This window comes from Cavia porcellus, unplaced genomic scaffold (genome assembly GCF_034190915.1).
Source record: "Cavia porcellus strain 051 isolate PalLab524CR breed Dunkin Hartley unplaced genomic scaffold, mCavPor4.1 scaffold_13, whole genome shotgun sequence".
Lineage (NCBI taxonomy): Eukaryota > Metazoa > Chordata > Mammalia > Rodentia > Caviidae > Cavia > Cavia porcellus.
In genome coordinates, this window is record NW_026947496.1 from 71392500 (window position 1) to 71405136 (window position 12637).

The window sequence follows — 12637 nt, forward strand, 5'->3', positions numbered from 1 at the left end:
CAGGATTTTCATCCAATTGTTATAATTTCACAACGGTTTGTCTCCATTTACTTAGCTTTTTCTTTCTCATCAGTTCTATTAGTATTTTTTACTCAAGATTAAAAAAAACAGGTTAATAATATTTTATTTAACGTAAATTCCTTGAAGAAAGCATTAGATAAAATTTAAAATAATTTTTGTATTTGCAGCAGACTATATATTTTAAGTTTTTCAAATCTGTTAAGTTTATATTACCAAACTGCACGTGCTAAATGAGTATCTCAGAGTTCATTTACAAGAGGGCAGAGGAAGGTTTTTGTTTGAAGGGCCTTTTCTGCTCTTGTAGCCTCTGGTCTGGCTAATCATAAAAATCCCCATTGGTAGATTAAATCAAATATGGCATTTTGGCAGACATGTTTTTGTGATACTATGTACATAAGATTATTTTTCATTTTCTCTTTGTTGGGAATTCTGCATATGTTAAAATGTTTAACAGAATATTTTTAACTGAAAAAAGTATGCCTCAAGATTTGTTTACATATGTTTCATATTCTTCAGTTGTGGAACAAGTTTAGAGTATATTCTTTTATATGTATATACATTCAAACATAAGTGATAAATAAGCACTTACAAATGATAAGCAGTTTCTCCTCTCTCTCTCTCTCTGTCCCCTTTTACAAAAATGAAATCATCCTAGATATCTAACTTAGTAACTTGCTTTTTTTTTCTTAAAAACTATGGTCATTCAGTACACCTGGTATAGATGTCAGTTATGTAATTATTGCTCAGATACTTATTGAATGAAGACTAGTATGTATGTATGTATACATATATTATGTATTATATATATTATATATATTACGTATTATATATTATGTATGTATGTATACATATACTAGTATGTATACATATACTCCTTAGCTCAATATGTGTACTAGGTAATGTATTAAACCATTTTCCATTTGACAGTTTAAAGATATTTTAACAGTGTAATAAATGTTCTTGCACACATTTGTAACAAATGTGTTTTATAGGTTTATAGTGTTTTATAGGTTAGATTTTTAAGGAGCAGGTTGTTGGGTAAAGAGTAGGTGCAACTATATTGTAGTAGATACTACCAAAATATTTTTAATAAAGAGTTTAGTTATTTATGATTTTATTTGCATTTTTTTTGAGAACCTGTTTTTTGTCTAGTACTATATCCTATCTATTGTTTGCCTCTCTCAATAGGGAAAATAATGTTTTCTTATAATTTGGAATGTGCTTATCATTAATACTTTATATTCATATCTTTAATCCACTTAATTTTAAAGATAAGTACATTTTAAAGCTTAGAAAATCTGAGCTAAATGTGATATTATGTATAATGGTCATGTTGAATATACCTTAATTTTTGTGAATATGCTTGAGCACAGATGTATACCTATATTATTGTTTATGCCTTTGTTTTTATTTGAAAACGTTTAGCAGTTACATATTAAAGTATTTTATTTGGAAGCATTTAACAATTGTATTTGTTAAGTGTGTGCATTTGGCATTATATTGTAGTAAATAAGAGCCAACCATTTGCTTTACAAAGTGTGATAACATTAACATATAGACATGATGTTTCAATATCATTTTGATGTTGTATTTTGTTGTATAACAAAAATAAAAGTACAGAACTTATTTTGGGATAGAGCTTCTAAAACTGACCATCTTAAAATTAGGCTCCCTTGCTAGAAAATGGTAATGGTTGTGCAATATTGTGAATGTACTTAATGCCACCAGAGTATATACCTTAATCTGATTAAATGGTAAATTCTGTGTTAATCATGTTTATCATAATTTCAAAGACTGTATTAAAACTTTAACTTATGTATACATTATATATATATTATACCTGTAAGTCTGTACTCTTCTCTGAAAGCTTTCTGAGAAGCTACATTTACAAGATACATTTAATGCTACCAAATATCTTAATATAATTAGGTAAACGTTATGAAATATAATGTTTTATTTTTAGAAATTTCAGTGTGATTTTTAGGTTGCATACTTTTTCTTTTTTACTGCACCTGTTATGTCAATAATGAAAATTCTCTTTATGTTAGCTTAAGAAAATTCGATCACTGCTCATTGCTGGAGCTGCACAGTATGATTGCTTTTTCCAACATTTGCGCTTGTTGGATGGAGCACTTAAACTGTCAGCTAAGGACCTTAGATCTCAAGTGGTTCGAGAAGCTTGCATTACTGTAGCGTAAGTATATTCCTTTTGTGATAAGTACTTTTTTATGAATGAATGTTATCTTCTTCAATTCAGTAAAGTGGTAGCAGGCTAACCCCCAAAAAAGCACATATATGTTTCAAAAGTACGTGTCTTATAAAGATTTGTGTGATTATAAAAAAACTTTCATAATTTATACCAGCCTTAAAATGTGTTTGTATGTCTAAGCCAGTGATGACAAACTTTTTAGCACTTTCAGTGATACAAACAACCACTGCTGCACACGCCATAGGTTTGCCAGCACTGGTCAGTCTTCCGGTAGATTTTTGATAAACTCTGTTGGTTTAAAAAGAAAATGAATGACTTTGGAAACTGACTATATTCAGTTTTCTCATTACTAACATGGCTATTACATACTCTTTTCTGATGTTTTATCAAATTATTTTGGAATGGTAATATACATCATTAACTTAGGACAACCTAAGTGTTTGTAGTTTTCTACAATATAAAGATGGTAAAATACTTAAATTCCATTTACCAATAGCCCCAACTTAAATACTACTGTTGTTATGTGTTCTTTTTGAACAGTTCTTTGAAGATAGAGAACAGCTGTCTTCAAAGAAAAGTAAAGGGTACTTATTACCAATATTTCTAATTACTATATTATTATACTGAAGCTCTAAATCAGAACAGAAAAGAGTAAGCACAGTAAAATCTATGAGGATTGCAAGGAACAGAACTCCTATTATTAATAGGTGATGTAATTACATGTGCAAAAAAAACCCCACAAGGGAATCTATAGATGATTTGTTATAATTGAAGGACTTTAGTTAAGTTGCTAGATATGTCGGTGTGCCAGAATAATCTAGTAACTGGAAACAATCCATAAAATATAATCTTGAAGAATGAAATAGGAATAAAAACCTAGATAAAATACATAAAATAACCATTTCCAAATAATGTCCAGTGAAAGTGAATTGACTGGTCAGCAGGCTTTGACCTGTGGTAGCGCTTTAGAGCGTGGGAAAAGAGGAGGTCAAAGCAGAGCAAGGCACTCTTACTGAGTTCAGGACACAGAGATGCGAACGTTAAAGGTGGCCATAACCAAAATCCTCAATACAGAGTACTGGAGAAAAGAAAGAAATATAGAAGAAGAGCTGTAGAAATCTGTATGGTCTCCTGAATCCTCTTTCTGGTGTATGAAAGGTGTGACTAACTCCCTGAGGAGGGGAAAGAACCACTGCCCGGAGGGGTTCCAAGGTAAACAATTCACAGAGCTCATTTGGGGCTGAGCAAGACTCCAAATATGACTGCCCCAAATGGACAAACCTGGGCCATGGCATGCAGTGGAGACCCCAAAAGCACATCATGTGGGAATAATATTAAACCAGCTTTGAAGTGTAAGACTAATGTACACCTCACCTCCACCGACAAACTTGTAAAAGTCAAGCAGATTCCCAGGTTGTATTCACTTCATGCCAAAAAAAAACTCACACAACAGCTTTCAGGCACAAGTGCCACCTCCCTGTTTTTGACTAGTGATTTCTTTCTTTTTCTTTTTTTTTTTTTAATTTAAAGAGAAAAAAGAAAGGACATAAAGCAGTAAAAGAGTACAAGTAATACAGAATTTCAAGAAAAAAAATACACAGTAACAAATCACTAGTTAATAGACTACATATTGTCTTCCTAGAAACAGTTGTTCAAATTACAAAATTAAAGCATACAAAGTGGACATTCATACAGTGATACTGGAGACAGTTCCGTAGTGATATCTTTTTACCTATGAATTGGGACATAGACAAATCAACCATATGACTGAGTATTAGAAAACAGGTCTGAATCTGAGAACCTCCCTGAATCAAAAACCTGAATTTTTGGTGCGAATTCTATCCAAACCGTGTATTTTAAATTGACTAATACTGCAAGCATTATCAGAACTGTGATTGCAGCATCCTTGTGTGTGTGTGTGTGTATCTGTGTGTGTGTGAAGGGTCTTGCTATGTAAGTACTTCAAACTGGCTTTCAAATTATGTTGCCCAGGTTGGCCTCAAACTCATGGCAATCCTCCTACCTCAGTTTCCCACATGCTGGTATAACAGACATCCACCACCATCATACCCAGCTCTTCCTAAATGTGTTAACTAAAATCATATAATTAAAGACTGAATTATTAACTACAAATTTGGAAAGAGAAAACAGTATCCTTAAGATCGCCCCCACTAACATAGACAGAATTATATTTTCATGTAATACAATCAGATTTTCAATCTGAATTGTAAAATCCTGCCCGAGAGGTATCTTAGAGTGTTTGTGATAAGAAAAATGCCAAATTTAATCATTGGGCTAGCCAGTAAAAGGATCCTAAAAAGAAGGATATATATATAATTTCATTCATTTTTATATCATTAGAACTAATTAAAATAAATTTCTTGAATCAGTAAAATAGAATTTTAAAAATATAGTTCTATCTATATTTACTATTAAATTATTAAAAATACATTTTGGTTCTTTCTAGTCATCTTTCAACAGTTTTGGGAAACAAATTTGACCATGGCGCTGAAGCTATTGTACCTACACTTTTTAATCTTGTCCCTAATAGTGCAAAAGTCATGGCAACGTCAGGATGTGCAGCGATCAGATTCATCATTCGGGTAGGTTTGTCTCCCTTCCCACCCTCAATGTCCTTCGAGAAGTCATTTTGTGTTTTTTAACTCCAAAGGTAGAAATGCTTTTGGATTATTTTTTGGAATAATAAAAGCAACATATAGTCATTATAAATGTAGATAATACAGAAGATTGCAAAATACAAATGCTTAAATATGGAAGATAATACATATATGTGTGTAATCACAGATGTTGCAGACAGCAATGAATGCACAGGCAAAGTCCAAATATTTTGCATCGTATTTTGAGAATACTCAGAACAGAGTTCAAAACATAAATCTCTCTCTTAAATTTTACTGTTCTGTAACTGATCACTACTTATTGTTTTCCAAATTCCTTATCTGTAATTTATAAATATATTTGCCACACAATATAAAATGTATATTTTAACATATATAAATATGTATAAAATATAAACAGGTTAGGATGTATTTATACATAATTAGATACTGTTTAGTCAAAATTTTTCACTGTTGTCACCTTAAAATATTTTTCTATTTTCTGTTCATTGTGTTTTTTACTCATTTATTTCCTTTTGAGGCGGGATGTAATTCAGAAGTTTTTTATTTGTCATTGTTAAGAATAAAACCTTTGTTCAAAGTTTTTTCCTCTGTGCCTTTTAAAACATACATTTTATCTTATTTAGGTCATTTTCCCCCTTAACCAGTGAATCACATTTTAGTATATTTTCGTTTTCACTGATTGGAATTGTAGTTATCCTCTCTCACTTACTGTTTTTTAGTTGCTGTTGGGTCATTCTTGTTTTGCTGTAGTGTTTTCCAGTTTTCATCTTTTGAAATAGCTTTAGTTTTTTGGTGTGGGTGGTGTTTTATTTTGGTTTTTTTTTTTTTTTTTTTTTTTTGGTTTTTTGGCTTACAGAAGAACTAAAAAATTTGACTTGTAATAGGATGTGGTGGCATACTCCTGTATTTCTGGCATTTGGGAGGCTGGAGCAGGAGGATTGCCACAAGTTAGAGACCAATGTGGGCTGCATAGCAAGACCTTATCTCAAAAAACAAATTGATATTTGAACTTTAGATTTACTTCTCTTACCCCACAGAATTGTTTTCTTAACTTTTTATTGTTGTCTTTAGAAAATGAAGTATTATTTGATTCTTTTTAGCAAAACAACAGCAAAACAGCCCTTAGGAATTCTTGTTCCATAGTTCCTTTGTGTGAGAAATTTCCCATAGAAGTTCTAATTCGTCTTTCATTAGTATTACTCCTGCATAGTAGAAAAGGATTTCTGATTAGAATGAATCATCCTTAAATATTTATTTCCTTAAATATTTTACTGTTCATCGATCATTTCTTGGACTTCTGTCTTATTTGTTCAGATTTTTTTCTTTTTGTTTCTCTTGTATGGTTTTTGGTATCTTCGATATCATTTATCGTTTCTTAGAGAATGTCTTATTCCTTTGTCTAACAGCTATGAATATTCTTAGGAAAAGTTAAATTTCACTTGACCATACTCTTTTTGCCATTCTCAGGCTTTGTACTTTGTTTTTATGAGGTCCCTGACTGAAGGTTTTGTGTTTTGTTTTGTTTTGTTTTTGGTACCAAGGATTGAACTCATGACCCCATGTCCAGGAGATGCTTATGCCATTGAGCTAAATCCCCAGCTCCTACATTGTTTTTAAATTGCTCACTTTATATAAAACTTTCTCATGTTATTTATGATTTTTTTGTGGTATTTATGTTATCACCTTCACAAAAATATAAATTAAATAGGTTTTTAAAGAGTTACCTACTGTTTTCTGTGTTTGATTTGTTTCTCAGAGGGCTACTTTAGATTGCTCTCGTTTTAATTTTAGAGAACTTTGTTTTAGTTGTCAGCTTATATTAATAAAGTTGCAGTATTCTGACTTGCCCTGTGGTTGAATGTTTCATCTGTGGTTGCGAGAGTGCTTGTCCTGAATGTAGTAGAGCAGTATTTAGGTTAGTACTCTTTCTGTACTCTTGCTACTGGCATGAATGTGATTGGTCCAGCAGTAGGAGATGGGAGATTTGAGGGGCGAGACTTTATGAGTGAGCAAGGGGAGTAGCTGCAGTGGTAGGCGAGATCTGCTGTAGTACCGTGTGGCTAGGGGCTCTCCCTGGGCTTTATCTTCATAATAGTGTTTGGGCAGTAGGCTCTTCTGGATGCTGTAGGGAGCAGGTCCTCATTGCCCTTCTGGACTAAATAAAACAGTTGGATAATTAATTGGTCTGAATACTCTTGCATTAATTTCATCTTGAGTAACTTCAAGTCTATTGGGAATTAACTTTTCTTATTGCTAAAAGTGAGTTTTTCCTTTTATTTTGGTTTAGCCATGGCAGACACTGATGTCAATGAAAGACTTGTCTCCTTAATGCCAAGAACTTTGTTGGTAGACAATGTTCAGTTCTATTCTCTTTAAGAATTGCTTCAGCTTTAGACAGCTGCCTTTTCCTTGGCCCTTTCTAGTATGATACAATACAATAACTGATGAATGTGGAAGTATAAGGGTCTGACCATCTTGGACCAATTTAAGACTACTGTAAAGGACTCTTTTAGCTCCACAACTCCCTTATGGCTTTAGACAAAGATAGTGTTCGTATCACAGTTCATCATATTCTTTGTTCACTTGTTTTCTTCTCTTTTCCATAGGTAGTGATGCCAAAGGTAGTTCTTAATAAATATTTTGTGTACTAAACTTTTATCTCAGAACTTCTCCTTCAGTGACCCACCTGTACCATTAGCTCAAAAGAAAAATAGATTAAGGTATTATATATATATATATTTAGGTTGCTATTTTATTCTATACGGATTATGAACTTCTTACTGTTTGCTTCACTAAAGAAGAGCATAAGTATTACTAATCAGTCAGAAGATCATGTCTGTTGGACTTCTGCTTGAATTCTAGGGAGGTGTGGCTTAGTTAGAATGAAGTTCTGCTATAAATTGCCATTTCAGAATATGTTCCAATAGTAAGGAAAATAGATTTCTCTGATTATGTGCTCAAATGGCATGCAATTATTTTCTATCAGTAGTAGCCATGGTACTTCAGAGAACAGGGTCAGTCGATTCATTCCCAGGCCCTCTTAAACTATACTGGCCTAATAGTCCTTTCTAGTTCTACAATTAATTTGTCATTGCTGTATATTACTGCATCCACAGATGCCCTTTAGAAATTGCCTGATCTATACTTTCTTTATTTCTCTCAAAATTTGATTTATGGTTTTTGTCCTATTGGAACATAATTAAATATTTGAATATAAAGCAAACAGAAGAGAGAAATACATGAAGTTCACAATATTTTTCATCGTTTTTTGAAACATCTTTTACAGCATACCCATGTACCCAGACTTATCCCTTTAATAACAAGCAATTGCACATCCAAATCAGTTCCTGTGAGAAGGTAAGTTTTAGAAAAAAATGTTTAGTATAACTTTACCATTGAATAATGTTTAAATCTTACTTCAGTATAAAAGTTATCATTAATTTCTTAAAATTGCTTTCCATTAAAATATAATAAAAGTTTTCTTTTCATGTAAGAGATGAGACAATTCTTTTGACTGCTCATACTTCTCAGTTTTATGTTAAGTTTTAGCTTATTATAGCTGGTGAGTGCCTTGTTTTTCAGAGTCTAGTCAGAACTAGGCTAGAGTTTTAAACCTACCTAGAATTTTAAACCTATCCTGACTGAATCTATCACCTTGAACAGTATTTTAATTGGGTATATATATATATATATATATATATATATATATATATAAAATAGGCTAGTGATATCAATCCTATAGAATGCAAGAAATAAGTGAGATACATATTAGTGAAACTTCACCTAGTATTTGAAGCAGAGTAAGTAGCCAAGTCAAGTCTGTCAGTCTCTTTCTTTGTGATTCAATTTTTACAATTTTTAATATTGTAGGCAGAGCCCTTTAGTATTTTGGTAAATATCTATAAGAAAAGCAGGCCCTTTGAATGTTTTGATAAATATCTAGAGGAAAGTCAGGCCATTTAAATGTTTTGATAGGGGCTAGGGATTTAGCTCAGCCGCATAAGTGAGCTTGCAAGCAGGCAGTCGTGTGTTCGATCCCCGGTACCGGTAAAAACGAAAAAAAGACAAAAAAAAAAAAAAAAAAAAGTTTTGATAAAGGTATTTTTAAGTATTTTGAATGATACATAAAAGCTGAGTGAGACTCATTGTATTTCTTTTAAGTGGTTCATAGTTTAGCAACAGTTACTCAGTCACTCGTCTCATGTCAAGAATTAGCTAATAATGCAGGTTATATCTGGCTGACAATTTACTTCTGAGAAACCTATAAGCTAAGAATTTTTTTGTACATGAAAGGGTGGTTTTTAAAAAAGAGGTGGAGAGCTGGGTGTGGTGGTGCATGCCAGTAATCCCAGCACTTGGGAAGCTGGAGCAGAAGGATTGCTGCAAGTTCAAGGCCAGTCTAAGCTACATAGACTCTGTCTAAAAAAAATAAAAAAGGGAAAATATGGCAGAGCCTGCCTGGTTTATAAAGCCTAAAATATTTATTGTTTGGCTCTATATAGGAAAGGTATACTGATCTAATATTGTAAAAATGGTAGTTGGAGAAATAGAAAAGAGGATGAAGAAACGTATCCTGGAATTGCCTTGAAATGGGGAGTAATCTGTTAACTGTAGGTGAAATAAGTAGGATACAGTCTAAGCAGAGATGTAAAGTTATTGTGTATGCTGCACTAGGTAAGTGAGGCCAGAACATGTGATCAATAGGTTTCAGTGGGGAAAGAGACTATGTAGGATGTGGGGGTTGGGATAAATTGAAGTTGTATTGTGGAGGGCATTGACTGTCATGTAGAGTAATTTTGACATTGCTACTTAGGTTGTAAGAGTGTTGACCAAAATTAAAGACTTTTCATGATAGGTTATTATTTAGCCTAGTTTTTATTCCAGCTATGAACAGTGATTAAAAAAGAAAATGAGAAGCGTTGATTTAAACTGGAGCTTTTATAATTCATGTTAGAGAATGGCATAGTTTGAACTTTATCTGTGCTGATGATTATTAATTGAAGTAGATTTCATTTAATGAATTCAAGATACAATTTATATGTGGGAATGATATTTGATAAGTGGATATAGATTAGGGAGATGATGTCAAAGGTTTCAGAAGACAACTCTAGGTTCAGATATCAAGATTTAAGCTCCAGTTCTATTACTTTGAGCAAGTTAATTTAATCTTCCTGTTTTTATAATTCCTAATGTGAGCTAAAAGAATGGATTTGAAGCCAGATTTGATGGCATATTCCTGTATTGCCAGGTACTTGGGAGACCGAGAGAGGACTGCAAGTTGGAGGCTAGTCTGGGCAACTTAATAAAACTCTGTCTCAAAAAAGTTAAAAAGGGCTAAGGATATAGCTCAGAGGTAGATCACTCACCTAATATGCACAGTTCCCTAGGTTGAATGCTCAGTATTATGTCCCAAAAAAAGAATGGATTTGAGAAGGTAGAATGTATTTTTTTTGTATGTCATATTTGATATGAAATTATTACTTTTGTGTAGTTATCCATAAACTGATCAGATCTTCAAAACAGCTGAGGCAAAGAACCTGTACTAATGCTAATTGGACTAGATATGAGAATTATCTGAAAGATATGACAATTCTGTCTGGTAGTTGGAATTGGGTGAAGATAATGTTGCCCAAATGAAAAGAATATTAAGGAGCAGTAGGCCAAGACTGGCACCAACCAGATGAACGTTGTTCAAGGTTAGATACAGAAAAAGTGTTAGTAAAAGAAGGAAGAAAAAGAGCTATACTATCTCCCAAGGAAGAAGAGCTTGAGAATGAAACATTTAAAGTTGATACCTAGAGAGCTTCAGAGAAAATGTATGTAAACTTGATTTAAAGTCATTTAAGTTTTTAATTGTCATGTCTTTGTTGGTCATCATGTATCTTCAATATCTAGTGCATAGTAGAAATGTAATAATTTTTACAATAATGAAATTTGTTAAATTTTAAAGGTAAAATTGTGAAGAATTCTTAAGTCTTTGAACTATTTAACAGGAAAATTGGATCCTTAAAATAAGGTATTCTGTTGTTCAGATATCTAAAATGGGCCTTATGCTTTCAGCAAGCCCAGTATGAAGAGAGTGTTAATATGTTTCTAAATATATTTAGTTATAATTGTTTTATTTTTCAGACGTTCATTTGAATTTTTAGATTTGTTGTTACAAGAATGGCAGACTCATTCTTTGGAAAGGTACATATACCTCTTTTTTCTTCCTCTTTCTCTTTTTTTTTTTTCCTCTCCCCATTGTCACTGATTTTTTAGGAGCTGATGGTATTGGTTTTGGCTTTTCTCATTTTGAGTTCAATATTACTTGTACTCGTTGTTTGTCAAAGCTATGGTATTGTGTTCGTACTACATTTGCAGCTGTGATTTGTATGATTTTCTTCTTTCTATACTGGCTGAAGGTCCATTAAATAAAATGCCTTATATAAATATTCCAAATAAAATTGTACAAAAATTTTAAAATGTATCTCTAATAATTTCATTTGGAATAAGTTTCAGAACTGCAGTTAGTCATATAGTGAATGATTTAAGACAGAAGGAACTTCCTATTAGCGGATACATTTTTTAAAAAGATATATTTTGGAAAGTTTCTGTGTACCAGTTGTCAGGAGTCATAGGTCAAGTAATGTGCTGGGCATTGTCTAATGTACTCTGAGATGAAGGAAGGAAAAATGTGCAGAAGTAGATCATCATCACTGGCTATCTGTCTTGTTATTCTGAAGTTTGAAGCGTCAGAGATAACCATTTACATTGAGTATGTTGATTTCATGTTTTCATGGTAATCATTAAATTTTTTCACAGCTCATTTTGAAAAAATAGATTTTTTTTCTTTAGACATGAAATAATTCCAAGTCTTCACTTCTTTTTGGCATTGATTGTTAGATTTATATCATATCATACTCTTAGCAAATTATTTTCTACAGTGGTAGGTTAGTAAGGAACTACACAGAAAAAATTTCTCCCTTGGAGAGCTTTATTGGCTCTCGGTAAGTAATAAAAATTGGGTCCTGGGACCCCCGCACCCCAGAGGAGGCCACAGAGAGGACCATGCACCTGGGTACCAAAGCCGGGCACTGCGCGGTTTTCTGAAGAGGCAGGATGCTGATCAAGACATGGAAAAACTACATAAAGCTAGAATCTACCTCTGCTGAAGAAGGAAAAACACGAGTGGAGGGCTGGAGCCCTGCGCACTCACTGAGACTGGTTCATGCTGTACTGAGAGTGTTGTGCAGTCAGGCGATTCAAGGTCGAGCTGAAGCCATGGCCGCCTATAACGGGAATTGTTGAGTCCCGAGCCCTTGGTGGGAGGATGCAGCACAGCATGGAGTGGAGCCAAGAGGAAAAACTGCATTGATTCTCGGTGAGTGCTGGGGATTGGGTCCCGCGGCTGCTGTCGCTGGCTGGAGGACATCTTGGAGAGCCCAGCACCACAGCAGCATCACTCGGCCTTCCCTGGCTGTGAGAGGACTGGTGGAATCTGCTGGGGCTGAGCTACGCCTCTGGTTGGGAGCCAATAGCCAGGGACAAAAAGGTCACGACTCTATGACGTCCACAAGATAAAACCTAAGTCCCTGAAGGAAATTTCAGGTCGACTGACTCAGAGGCTCGAGGCTAGCCTCTACCGTCCCTGCGTGTACCTCAGAAAACAGAAAGTTGGGGAGGGCAGCAAAACCCCAGTCAGCATGCTTCGGAAAGACCCTAAGCAATAAGGAGAGGGCCAGAGACCCCCAGGACACTCCTGTCTGAAAGAAACCAGAAACATGAC

General features: G+C 33.8%; 1 protein-coding gene across 50 annotated transcripts in view; it reads left to right on the forward strand.

The window, feature by feature from the left end:
- The window catches only part of Clasp2 (cytoplasmic linker associated protein 2), a 223748-nt gene that overhangs the window by 102632 nt on the left and 108479 nt on the right, over nt 1–12637 (forward strand). For all 50 annotated transcript variants that reach the window (XM_063260375.1, XM_063260377.1, XM_063260379.1 and 47 more), the window contains 4 exons: nt 2070–2215; nt 4698–4833; nt 8156–8226; nt 10999–11058. In XM_063260375.1, coding sequence (XP_063116445.1) covers nt 2070–2215; nt 4698–4833; nt 8156–8226; nt 10999–11058 — 413 coding nt within the window. The remainder of the gene's footprint in view (nt 1–2069; nt 2216–4697; nt 4834–8155; nt 8227–10998; nt 11059–12637) is intronic.